The 13,819-nt window shown below is 47.3% G+C and overlaps 1 protein-coding gene across 3 annotated transcripts in view; it reads right to left on the reverse strand.

Annotated features, from left to right (window-relative positions):
• Nucleotides 1-895: 895 nt before the first annotated feature.
• PCNT (pericentrin) overlaps nucleotides 896-13,819 on the reverse strand; it is a 117,700-nt gene continuing 104,776 nt past the window's right edge. For all 3 annotated transcript variants that reach the window (XM_077272405.1, XM_077272404.1, XM_077272403.1), the window contains 3 exons: nucleotides 5,526-5,676; nucleotides 5,314-5,441; nucleotides 896-1,231 (listed from right to left, as the gene is read on the reverse strand). In XM_077272405.1, coding sequence (XP_077128520.1) covers nucleotides 1,185-1,231; nucleotides 5,314-5,441; nucleotides 5,526-5,676 — 326 coding nt within the window. In that variant the 3' untranslated portion in view covers nucleotides 896-1,184. The remainder of the gene's footprint in view (nucleotides 1,232-5,313; nucleotides 5,442-5,525; nucleotides 5,677-13,819) is intronic.

Genomic DNA, 13,819 nt, shown 5'->3' on the forward strand with positions numbered 1-13,819 from the left:
CTATCCAGGAGCTCACCAACGGCCTGATCCATCTGTTGTCTCATCTGACGTTGGCAGGAACACATACAAGTATGCCTGTGGGGGCCATAAACACTACTTTATCACATTAAGGCTATGTTCACACGTTGTGCTTTTGCATAGTTTTTTATGCCAGTTTCCAGCTGTGTTTCACAGTACCAGCACAGCAAAGTCTGAGATTCCAGAAATCTCAGGCACACACCTTGGTTTTTTTTTTTCCTGCCCGTTTTGTCAAAGAGCATGGTTTTTGCAAAAATGCAGAATGTCACTACTTTCAGCGTTTCTCACCCATTGAAATCAGTGCGTAGTGCAAAAACGCTGCAAAAAAGACACAAGTACCAGTATTGCAGTTCTTTTTGGTGCCAAAACCTGATGAAGTTGAATCAGATTTTTTTTTTTATGCACTAAACTATTAGCATGACAAAAATGCAGAAAATAAAAAAACAAAACAAGCAAAAACGCAGAAGAAACTAAGCAGCTTAAACTTGGCAAAAAAAACTGCAAAAATGCAATGTGTGAACATAGCCTGAGAGTTGCTGTAATGAAGTATAAGCAAATTGGACCCACCCGCTTGTGATTTCAGATTACTTTGATTTCGACGATGCTTTGGAAAACAACCCTCAATTATTTGACCATTTTAGTAGTGAGTGACCATTGAACATGTCATATTGCTCTCAACGAATTACACCATTTATAAACCAATAATTATTTGAAGGTTTCATTCATAGAGATGTGATGTGTGGTTTAAATGTTCTTGTTTTTTAGCAATACACTTGTGATCTGTGAGGACTGTATCCAGCATATATTTTGCTCCCTTACAGTGATAAGTTTAATAAAAACATTTATATACAGTAATAAAAAAAACACATTACAACTTAAATTTGAATTATAGATTTATTTTTTTTTTTTTTTTACAAAATGACAAACATGAAAATATATAAAAAGCATTGACCACCCAGTGATCACCCAATTTATAGTCTCTGGAAACAGAGACAGAAGTGATTGTGTTCCCTTCCATACAGAAAATCACATTAAAATGACATTTTTATACAAGTGCTAAAATATTTAGTGTATAAATAGGTTCATTACATAATAAAAAAAAAAATACAAATATCAGTGTCTGCATATTTAAAAAAAAATGAAAAGCTGGAGAAGGGTCGCTGGGCTTATTTTTGGGCAAATTTAACACAGCGCGATTGTTCTGGTGAGGGTCCTACAGAGAGAGAAAAAAAAAATCATCAGGACGATTTCCCCACATTTACATATAAATATTAGTATTTCTAGAAATTTTTCATGAAAGTGGTCACTAGAGTCTTAGTACAAGTTTATATGCAGACACTCATGTTACATTAATATACAGGTCTTTATATGTAATGTGCCATCATGCTCAGACTTGATTACTTTCTCAGTGGAATACACAATTATGTGCGTGACATTACCTGCTTATAGGGGTCATGTCACATGATTATCTGCCTTTCCAGTGGGAGGGGGCTCAGTACTGGAGTGGCACTTCTGATGCAAGTCCCGCTGCCCCCAGTTTTACACTCGCCCTCCAGCGTCTTCAACCTTTTTAAAGGCGCCACTCCTGTCCTACGGCACCATCTTCTGAAAGCAACTTCTAACTAGCCAGATGTCAGAAGTTACGTCACAAGCCATCAATGCAAGTCTATGAGATCCAGAACAAGGTTCTCGTAGACTTGTACTGAGCTGTGACCTCCGCCTCGAGCCAGCAAACACTGGAGCGATCTGGTAGGTGACAAACTGCCGGAGACAGATGGGAGCGACCACGATAGATGTGGAAGTAGGCGACAAGCGAGTCTAAGAGTAGGGTAGTGAGAGGCTCCTGACTCCTTCCATGAAGCTTTGACCACATTTCCAAAAAGTGGCATGAGCAGGGGTGAAAGTCTAAAAAGAGTTGCAAACTACGTCAAACATATGGTTTTAGCCACGGCTCTTCTTGTTGCACTTAGATTTAGTTTATTAGCTAAATGGGAAAATTCACTGATCTTCAAAACATATTCAACAACAAAAGAAACTGATATTTTTTATTTCAAAAGATTCAAACGCTTCACAAATTTGCGTTTTTCGGAAGGAGATATTAAAATTGGGCATGGCTCCTGTGCAAGGATGATACGCAAATTCGTGAAGCGTTCCACAGATTTTTCTTCTTTCATGTATTTTTTTTTTTATTATTATTGAATATGCTCTAAATATCCGTGAACTTCATTCTGTTGAAGTAATATAGAAAATCTTTGTGCAAAGAAGTGCCATGGTCTATAATTTACTTATCGCAGGAAGAATTCCCTACCACTGAGGACCAGAACTTATATTCCGTGGTGCCACTCAAAAGATTAGCACACTTTTTTTCTTTTTTATCTTGCTCATATAGCGCCATTAATTCTACAGATCTCAATCAATCTTAAAAGTATGTGCAAATACATAGTTTAGAAGTTTTTCTTAAAGCGACATCTTTGAAATATTTTTGGCAACTTTTGTGGTGGCTCTAGAATAGGCCTCTTTAAAAAAAAAAAAAAGCACCACTCCAGCATTTTTGTTGGAGTGTCTCTATACTCACCTGCCACTACCTTCATCCTTTTCCAGCATCACTCCGGTCGGTCTCCGGCGAGTAGAGACCCACCAGCAGCTCCGGTGTTTCATGGAGCAGTGTGGTAGCTTTTCATTACAAACCTATGAAAGCCCCGTTCTGGCTCTTGCACTGAGCTCTTGTAACTCAACTTCTGACTTCCGGGCCAGTCAGAAGGGCACAAAATGGCGCTATGAGAACGGAGCGGCGTCCGTAAACTGTGAAGGTGAGTATAAGAACAGGGGCAGGGGAGCTTACACTTAAAGCGCCACTCCAGCGCTGAAAACCAAAAAACAAAAACAAAACTAGCAAGCTGCCGAAAGACTGGGCCTGTTACTACTTTGGCCGCTTCATAACTGATAAAAGCCTGAAGTGGTTAAAAAGTTCCAAAAGTCTTCCTGGTGTCTTTCAGGCAGATTTAACCTAAAATAAAGTTATGTGCACTTACCTTTATTAGACAACCCTTGGCACCCTAAAAGATTCTATCCTCACTACTAATGGACCTATCCTTATACCAGGTATGTTTGCCTGTATGCCATTTGTTCTCCTTAGATTATGATACCATTAATGAGTAATATTTTAACAAATGTCAGGCTACTGTTTTTTTTTTTTTTTAATTTTCTTACATACAAAAAAAGCGGTAGTAGACAACTTGAAAACTGTTGCCAGGATTTCAGATTGGCCAATGTTACAATACAAATAAGATGTCAGAGTATGCAAACAGATTGCCAGTTTACAACAAACGCCCCAGTTCTTAAGTTCCCTTTAAGGCTGACCCCTATCACAAAGCCATATTGGGGGAGAAGCTGGAAGACGGATACCAAATATGTTTTTGGTCAGTGCTATAGCGTAAGAACCGTTCACTATTGTGAGGGAGTTCTTAAACTGATCATAGGTTTCCTTTATTTCACAACCAAAAATATAAAAGTTTTCGCTTTTCTTTGGCATAGGGCAGGGGTCCCCAACCTGTGGCTCGCCTGCTCCTGAAATGTGGCTCGCCTACGGTCACCGGAAAGAAGACTGTGTTAAGTCCTCAGGGAGCCGCCCCACCGCCTGTAATTCCCGCCCCGCCGATGGTAATATGCCGCCCCTCCTGAGTCAATCACTGACTGCATTCACTCATGCGCAGTAGTCACTGTGCTCTATTGAACCTGCACAAATCTCGCAAAACTTTGGTTACTGCAGCTTCAATAGAGCACAGTGACCCGCGCCACCAGGGCTGCCATCAGGGCATTACTGCCCTGACTGGCGTATGGGGCTTGATCGGCAGAGGAGGCCAACATCGGGCCCCGTCTCTTCTGCTGATCGAGCCCCAGCGGCAGGCTTCTGCTCCGTTTAGTAACTGAGCCTGCATCCGAGACGCTGGTTCAGTTACTCTATTGCAGTGTGGGCCCAGGCCCGCACAGCAATAGTTAAAGCCGCTAGCCAATCGGAGGCTGGCAGCTGACGTCAGCGCGCACTTCACGGCGTATGATGTTACTGTCATTCTCTGGCAAGTACGCGCTTGAGACGTCTGGATGGATCATCATCGCCGCAGGAGCGCGGCAAGGTACGAAGAAAGTTGTTTTTTTTAAAGCAATAGGTTTCACTGGCAGGATGGAGAGGAGACACATGGACCATGTGTCTCCATCCATGTGTCTCCATCCTGCCCGGGGCAGCATGGAGACACTGAGCAGCATGGAGACACGGGGCAGCATGGAGACACGGGGCAGCATGGAGACACGGGGCAGCATGGAGACACGGGGCAGCATGGAGACACGGGGCAGCATGGAGACACGGGGCAGCATGGAGACACGGGGCAGCATGGAGACACGGGGCAGCATGGAGACACGGGGCAGCATGGAGACAAGGGGCAGGATGGAGACAGATGAGGCAGGATCATGGGGCAGGATGGAGACAGATGGGGCAGGATCATGGGGCAGGATGGAGACAGATGGGGCAGGAATATGGGGCAGGATGGAGACAGATGGGGCAGGATGGAGACAGATGGGGCAGGATGGAGACAGATGGGGCAGGATGGAGAGATGGGGCAAAATGGATATAATGGAGACAGATGGGGCAGGATCATGGGACAGATGGGGCAGGATGGGATATCACATGGAGGCAGGATGGGAGAACATATGGCTGGTGCAAGGAATGAGACACACGGGGGGCCAGGATGGGGGATATTATTACTGCAGTGAGGTATTTATTTTATTTTTTGAGGATAGTGTTTTAAATGGGGGAGGCGGTCCTGTTCCTGTGCAGAGCAACACTGTCGCCTTTTTTTCTTCATCTGGTGTAGTTTAGAACTTGGGGGAAAAAAAAAGTAATGTGTTCTGCAAGCGGAGCTCTAGATAACTGTTATTTCCTGCAGAGACAAGCCCTGGCTGGAAGTAGTAACGGTTGTCTGTGCTGGATGAAGATGAAAAGCAAAGATGAAGGACTTAACGTACAGACGTCACTGGTGACTCCCTGTGTTACCTGTCCACTGACCCTATACACTGTACTACAATGTGGCTCTCGACCAACTTTCATAGCAGAATGTGGCTCTCAAGGTAAGAAAGGTTGGGGACCCCTGGCATAGGGAGTAGATATAGTACCAGCTTATGATGGGAGGTTCTGGCAGCGGGGGATAGGCGGTATTCTACTCTTACACAAGAACTTTGTAATATGAACTTTCTCTGTCCCGACAGCTCCCAATATGGAGGCTTTAATTTAATTAAACTTACCATTCTGCATTCCACCAAGTCTTCGCTGAACCATCTCCAGATGTTGGATGTACTCGGTAATAGAGTGCTCAGGATCTTGAGAGGAATGGCGCGATCTTTCATGGCTGTGAGATGGCGACTGACCTGTCCTGTATACAAGAACATAAAAAATAAACTTCGCTATCACATAAATTCTTAGAAACAAAGTCAATGACTAAAGCATTTGTACTAACCACTTTGGTGTCCACTGAGATGTCTTCAGGGATGCCGTACCAACATTTGCGTTAGGACTGTGATATAGGACAAATGGCAGGTCTCGCGTGGGAGGGGAGTTCAGTGTCGTACCAACCAGCTGTTGCAAAACTTCCATTCTGTTCACTGGCACTAAATACAGATAAGTTTTTTTTGGGTTTTTTTTCACAACTACAACCAAAGTAGAGTCCTAAAATAAAGTTATACCCCAATACTGATATTTACCATGAGTAGACAACTGGCCCATTGTGAATATGCCACACATCACTTTATCATGTGGGACTTCATACAATTTTTCATTAAAAGAGTAATGAGGTGCAAAAAAAAATGCAAAAAAAAATAAATATGCAGCAAACCTAATGTGGCCAAAAGTTAGAACTCTACAAAACCTCAGATACATTTTTATATGAAGGGGGAGTGTAAGGTAGAGGTAACACAAGTACATTGGGCAATAGGTCGTGCAAGCGTACTGGGACATGTACATCACAAAAAAGGAGATTTTTGTGTACTCACCGTAAAATCTTTTTCTCCGAGCCAATCATTGGGGGACACAGGACCATGGGTGTTATGCTGCTTGCGACTAAGGGGACACTAAGTAAACACAAAGAATTAACTCCTCCTCTGCAGTATACACCCTCTCTCTGGCCAGTAATGACCCAGTTCGGTAGTAAAGCAGTAGGAGTATAAAAAACCAAGACAAGTAACTGTCAAAACCAAGGAAGAAACAAGAACAAGCCAATAGGCTAACAGGGTGGGTGCCGTGTCCCTCAATGATTGGCTCGGAGAAAAAGATTTTACGGTGAGTACACAAAAATCTCCTTTTCTCCTACGCCTCATTGGGGGACACAGGACCATGGGACGTCCTAAAGCAGTCCCTGGGTGGGGAGCAATTGCACTGCTAAAACCCCATGTAACACTGGCTTACTGAGGTACCGCTGTCTGCAGAATGCACCTGCCAAGGGCAGCGTCTGCCAAGGATTGAGTATGAATGTGATGTTTCGTAAAAGTATGCAGACTGAACCAAGTCGCAGCTTTGCAAACCTATTGTGCCGACACCTGGGGCCGAATTGCCCAAGAGGCGCCCACAGACCGAGTCGAATGCGCCTTAATCCCAGCAGGGACAGGCGTGTTCCTGGCGCGATAGGATTCCTGGATAGTTGAGCGAATCCACCTGGCTAAGGTGGCCTTTGAGGCAGCTAGACCTTTCCTATGGGCCTCCGGGAAGCACGAAGAGGGCGTCCGATTTACGGAAGGGAGCCATCTGAGATATGTACCGCTGAAGAGCCCTAACAACGTCAAGAATATGGAGAGCTTTCTTGATACGATGAGTAGGTGCCGGACAGAATGAAGGCAAGACAATCTCCTCATTGAGGTGAAAAGAAGAAACAGCTTTCGGCAGGAAGGAGGGGGAAGTCCTCAAAACTGCCTTGTCTGGATGAAAAATCAGAAAAGGGGGACGCCAGGAGAGAGCTGCCAACTCCGAGACACGCCTGATTGACGTAATTGCCACTAGAAAGACCACTTTCCAAGAAAGAAAAGTTAGCAATATATCCTGCAATGGTTCGAAAGGAGTCTCTTGAACTCCGAGAACCAAGTTTAGATCCCAGGAAGCTAATGGCATTCTATAGGGGGGGGGGGGGGGGGGGGAAGTCACCCGGGAGACTCCTTGAATGAACATCTTAATCTGTAGTCTGGAAGCGATTTTTCTTTGGAATAGGACTGACAATGCGGACACTTGTCCCTTGAGCGAGCTTAGGGAGAGACATGATTCAAAGCCTGATTGGAAGAATTCAAGGATGGACGGAATGGAAAACACCAGGGGAGAACATCCGTGAGCACTGCACCATGAGAAGAAAATGCGCCAGGTGTGAGGATAAATACACATGGATGTGGTTTTCCTAGTACTAATCATGGTAGAGGACACCCCTGGAGAGAATCGGGCTTGGGCTAAAATCCAGGATTCAACAGCCACGCCGTCAAAGACAGGGCCCCGGAGTTCTGGTGGTAAATCGGGCCCTGTGAGAAAAGATTCATGCAGTCTGGAAGCCGCCAGGGGACGTCGGCGACCATTTGAACGAGTTCCGTGTACCATGCTCGGCGCGGCCAGTCCGGCACGACAAGGATCACCAATATCCCCTCTGCCCTGATCTTCTTGATGACCCTCGGGAGCAGAGGAAGAGGAGGAAAGATGTACGGAAGCCGGAACCGATGCCACGACAGAACCAAAGCATCTGTTCCGATGGCGCGTGGATGGAGAGATCGAGCAATTAACTGGGGAACATGGTTGTTTAGCCTTGAGGCCATGAGATCCACGTCCAGAGTCCCCCAGCGATGGCAAATCTGCTGGAAAACTTCCGGATGGAGAGACCACTCGCCCAACGCGAGACCTTGGCGACTGAGGAAGTCCGCCACCCAATTCTCCACACCGGGTATGTGGATCGCCGATATGAGCGAATGATTGGTCTCGGCCCATCGTAGAATGTGACTGACTTCGTGCATGGCCGCCCTGCTGCGGGTTCCCTCTTGCCAGTTGATGTATGCCACCGCTGTGGCGTTGTCGGATTGGATCCTGATGGGATGACCTGCGAGGAGATGGTGAAAGCTGGGTAAGGCAAATCTGATCGCTCGAATCTACAAGATATTAGTTGGGAGACGCGACTCTCGTGTGGACCAACGACCCTGCGCCGTGTGGTGGTTGAAAACTGCGCCCCAGCCCAAGAGGCTGGCGTCGGTGATCACCACTAACCAGTGCAACGGGAGGAAGGACTTCCCGTGGTTCAATGAAGCTTTCCGCGTCCACCATTTGAGGGTCTGCCTGACTTGCGGGAACAGGCGGAAGCGACGGTCGAGGGAGAACAGGCTCCTGTCCCAGGCCAACAGAAGCGCATGTTGCAAGGGACGGAGATGGAGCTGCACGAACGGAACGGCTTCCATCGCTGCGACGATCTTCCCGAGGATGCGCATAGTGAAACGAATGGAGTGAGACTGGGCGGGAAAGGCTGCGTGCCCCTTGTTGTAAAGGACAAGACCTTCTCCGGAGGGAGAATGACCAACTCTCGGGAAGAGTCCAGGATCATGCCCAAAAAGGAGATTTTCCGGGCCGGCGCTGGAGATGACTTCTCGAAGTTGATTTTCCAGCCCAGGCGAGAGAGTATCCAATGTGATTCTTACAGACGCTTCGCAGGCTGAATGGGACGGACCTTTAATCAATAGGTCGTCTAGGTATGGGAGACCCGACCCCCCCCCCCCCCACCGAGCATGAAGAATGGCCATGACAGCTGCCATGACCTTGGTGAAAACTCTGGGAGCGGTCGCGAGGCTGAATGGTATGGCCACAAACTGGAAGTGTTCATCCCGAAATGCGAAGCGTAGGAACTGCTGATGAGAGGGGAAAATCGGAATGTGGAGATAGGCATCCTTGATGTCTATGGATGCTAGGAACTCTCTTTTTTACAGGGACGCTACGACAGAACAGAGCGAATCCATCCTGAAGTGCTGAACCCTTACGAACTTAACAGCTTTAGGTCCAGTATGGGCCGTAGGGTGCCGTCGTCCTTCAGAACCACGAATAGATTCGAGTAAAACCCTCTGAACCTTTGGTCGTGAAGAACCGGCATAATGACACCGTCCCTTCGAAGTGCCTGTATGACCTGAAAAAAAACTGATGCCATTGATTTAGGGGGGGGGAGAGGAAAACTCGATCTTGTATTCGGAGAACACTAGCTATGACCCACTCGTCATGATCGACTGAGAACCAAGCTTGACGGAATGACTGCAAGCGTCCGCCTACTGTGTCGGTGTCCACTGGACGTGTCAACGAGTCATTGCGCAGAAGGTCTAAGGGATCTGGATCCCTTAGATCCAGAAGGCCTCGGTCTGGGCTTTCAGGAATGATTAGGTCTGTATGAGACCTGGGAGTTTCTGTCTCCTCGCGTAGTTCGTCCTGACCCGGAAGCAAAGGATGTGGAAGACCAGGTAGAGTTGTTGCGAACGGGTCGGAATAGAGACTGTTGATGATTCCGAAAAGGACGGGTAGGTCTTAGCTGAGGAAGAAATGTACTCTTCCCTCCAGTAGCGTCAGAAATGATTTGGTCTAGTTTCTCTCCAAATAAACGACCAGCTTGGTAAGGCAAAGAAGTCAATGACTTTTTAGAAGCAGAATCTGCTCGCCAATCTCAGAGCCACAGGGCCCTTCTAATGGAGACTGGGTTTGCAGCCGCCTGCGCCGCCAGTTAGCCGCATCTATGGAGGCGTTAACTACGAAGTCCCCGGCCTGAGCTATCTGGTTAGCGAGCCTGGCCAAGATTACTGTCATGGACGGTAGAGGTTAATACCTCTGCCCAGGCGACCATTGCCTTAGCCACCCAGGTAGCGGCGAAAGATGGAAGGAATGGCTGCTCCTGAGGCCTCAAAGACGAAGCGAGCCAGATAATCAATCTGACGGTCAGTAGGGTTTTTAACTGATGAACCGTCGGACAAAGACAGGATTGTTTTGGATGCGAGCTGTGATACGGCAGGGTCCACACAGTAGGAGAGTGTAGCAATTCCTTCATTAGATCCGTGACAAAAGGATATTTGGCTTCAGTAGTCTTTTGAGCCGTAAATCGCTTATCTGGGTGTTCCCTGTGTTTTTGGATAATGTCCTTAAACTCAGGATGATTAGCAAATATCTTTTGGACCCGTCTAGCCTTTTTAAAAGACACGACGTGTTCCTGAGAGGATACGGATTCCTCATCCACCATCAGTGGCTTGTTGACTGCCTCAATAAGGAATAAGGGAGTCAAGCGTCTCTTGGCCGATTGAGGAATCTTGGGTTAAAGATTCCTCTGACTCGTATTCCGAATCATGTGCGCTATGACCCTCAGGGGAAGGTGAGTGAGAGGTTGAGCTCGCTGAAGCCGAAGCCCGAGCATGTACGTGGGGCGAGGCATGGGATCTTTTCCTGGAACCCCAAGCCTCCCGTGACCTAGTACACCCCCTGTGGTCGGACGGCTCCATACAGTCGCCAGGTTTCACCGCGGTCGACGGGGGGGGGGGGATGGGGGGGGGGGAGCTGACTCGGGGAGGGTCCCTGGAAAGAGTCTAATGCCTTAACCAGGGAATCCATAGAGCGTGACAAAGAAACGGCCCACTCAGGAGGGTTAGACTCGACGGGGTCTGTGGAGACATTGGAGGTGGCGGCAGAGCACAGGCCGGGTCAGAGTTTGCGCACAAAGGAGTAGTGTGGGCACATGGCAAAGTAGAATTGCATGTGGCACATGGAGCAAAAAACAGTGTTTTTTATTACTCCGTTTTGCCTCCTTAGGCCTCGTTTCCACTTGAGAGAAAAACGGATGAGTGCGATCCGATAAAAAAAATAAAAATATCGGATTGCACTCGGACCAATGTTTTTCAATAGGTGACATCTCATTTGCGTTTTTTTTTTCTCAGCCGAAATCGGACTGAGAAAAAAAATCGCAGCATGCTGTGATTTGCTGCGAGTCTCGGATGAGACTCGCCAATGCAAGTCAATGGGTGCGAGAAAAAAAATGCATGAAATACGGACCATCCGTATTCCATCCGTTTTTTACGGATACCTTACCATTCTGTGGCATAGAACACTGTAAATAGTCCTGTAAATGAATGTATAAAAATAGTTGCAGAGAAAAAACAAATTGCATACGGATGTCATACGGATGTAAAACGAATAGTGCGATATAAAAAAAAAAAAAAATAAAAAAATAAAAAAATCGGATTGAACTCGCATGACACTCGCAGGACAAACAGTTTTTATCCGTTTTTTCGGTCCGTAAATCGAACTGTTTTTTTTCTCTCAAGTGGAAAAGAGGCCTTAGATCGAGACACAGTAGAGGTCTATTTTCTCCAATAAAAATAGCAGGGCTATGAGTGAAGAGAAGGGGTTCAGCTTTCTACTAGAGGTGAGGCAGCTTACCCACGGTCCTGTGCCAGTGTCCCGAGGGAAGAGGCGGTTAGGCTCGGCGTCGCTGTAGAGATGGAGAGCCCGCATGAAGAAAAAATGCCAGCAGAGAAGAGAATCCACGACAGGTTCTGCAGGTAAGATGGCGCCCGAGATTACCGATGGCGCCTGAGATTACCAATGGCGCCTCTGGTGCAGGCCGAGAAGCGCCAGGAGCGTGGGTGGAGCCCACTGCCAGTGCTAAGAGAATGGGGCCTAGTCCGGCAGAAAGCCGGGGACTAAACTTCCTGGCTCTGCGGGCGATGGGCGCCGGGAGAAGCTGGAAACGTGCGGCTCCCTCCCCCCCGTACTGCAAAAACGCGCCGGCCGACCGCCGCTGGCAGCAAGCCAGCGGATACCTCCAGGGACCAGGGCCTGCACTCTCCAGCAGAGGGACGCAAAGCAGGAGCGCAGGGGCCTCGTACTCACGGTCAGTGGTGCCTGTCCTCAGGGCTCTGCCGCTGCTGCGCCCTGCATCTTGAGGGTAATAGCTCAATCCGTCCTCCCTTAGTGGGAAATGGAGAGCACTCTTCTGAGTAGCGGGGCTATTGACGCCATAGGAGGGCCTCACTTGTGCGCCATTAGCCGCCATCTTCAGTCCATTATCTTGCTGTGGCCCCAGAGGAACATGAAGGAGGGCCAACATGTGCTCGCCGTGATACGGGAATAGGGAGATCGGAACCGTGAAGGAACAGTCGCCCTGAGGAAGCTTTAGGCGTGCCCCATACGTTGCAGGAGAGGTTACGGGGAGGTATACTCTGCAATCTCACCTGTTGATGTTTCGGGGGAGATCAGACCCTAAAAAGGAATCTGTTGCCCCCTTCACTCCGTTAAGTAAAGAAAAAAAAAAAAAATGGAATGAAAAAAAATAGAATAAAAAATGAAAAAAATAAAAAAGCTTTGGGGTCTGAAACAGATCCAAGTGCCTCCTGCGGACACTAAGCAAGAACTGGGTCATTACTGGCCAGAGGGGGAGTATACTGCAGAGAAGGAGTTCATTCTTTATGTGTTTACTTCGTGTCCTCCTAGTGGCAAGCAGCATAACACCCATGGTCCTGTGTCCCCCAATGAGGCGTAGGCGAAAAAACGTATTACTTTATCCCAGCCCCTGTCTACACTGCCTGGCAAAAGAGAAAGAAAAGGAAGACAAAATATATAACAAACATTTTTTTTTTCACCCTTATGGCTCATTTTTCAGCATCCATAAATAAATCTAGAGCAGTGACTCAAGCTTCAGAGGCATCTTCTCTTTCCAGTTATATGTAGTACGTCTGGTAATAATAAATAGCCTTTAACCCAACCAATAATTTCTGTCTTAAGGTACCGTTACACTAAACGATTTACCAACGATCACGACCAGCGATACGACCTGGCCGTGATCGTTGGTAAGTCGTTGTGTGGTCGCTGGAGAGCAGTCACACAGACAGCTCTCCAGCGACCAACGATGCCGAAGTCCCTGGGTAACCAGGGTAAACATCGGGTTACTAAGCGCAGGGCCGCACTTAGTAACCCGATATTTACCCTGGTTACCATTGTAAACGTAAAAAAACAAAAAACAAAAACACAACATACTCACCTTCTAATGTCTGTTGCGTCCCTCGCCGTGACCTTCCCGCACTGACTGTGAGCGCCGGCAGTAACAGCACAGCGGTGACGTCACCGCTGTGCTTTCCGGCCGGCGCTCACAGTCAGTGCGGGAAGCAGAACGCCGGGGGACGCAACAGACATTAGAAGATGAGTATGTTGTGTTTTTTTTTTTTTACATTTACAATGGTAACCAGGGTAAATATCGGGTTACTAAGCGCGGCCCTGCGCTTAGTAACCCGATGTTTACCCTGGTTACCAGTGAAGACATCGCTGGATCGGTGTCACACACACCGATCCAGCGATGTCAGCGGGAGATCCAGCGACGAAATAAGGTGCTGGCCTTCTAGCTCCGACCAGCGATGTCACAGCAGGATCCTGATCGCTGCTGCGTGTCAAACACAACGATATCACCATCCAGGACGCTGCAACGTCACGGATCGCTATCGTTCTAAAGTCGCTCAGTGTGAAGGTACCTTTACTGCCAAGTATTATATTTAACTGTTCTAATCCTATTCTGATCTGGAATGCTGCATTGTTTTTTTTTAATTTTTTTTTAAATGCAATCCAAAATCAATCGAACAACGTTTCTCTCTAATACACTACAGCAGGGGTGCACATCTTGCCACAATCTTAAGAAAATTCGTGCAGCTCCGCTAATGTGCTCAGTGGTTTCCCCTTACATTTTTTGAAAAGGGATGAAAACAAACAGGCCTTAAGAAACAAAAGCAAACA

The sequence above is a fragment of the Ranitomeya variabilis genome, chromosome 7, assembly GCF_051348905.1.
Source record: "Ranitomeya variabilis isolate aRanVar5 chromosome 7, aRanVar5.hap1, whole genome shotgun sequence".
In the NCBI taxonomy this organism is placed as follows: domain Eukaryota; kingdom Metazoa; phylum Chordata; class Amphibia; order Anura; family Dendrobatidae; genus Ranitomeya; species Ranitomeya variabilis.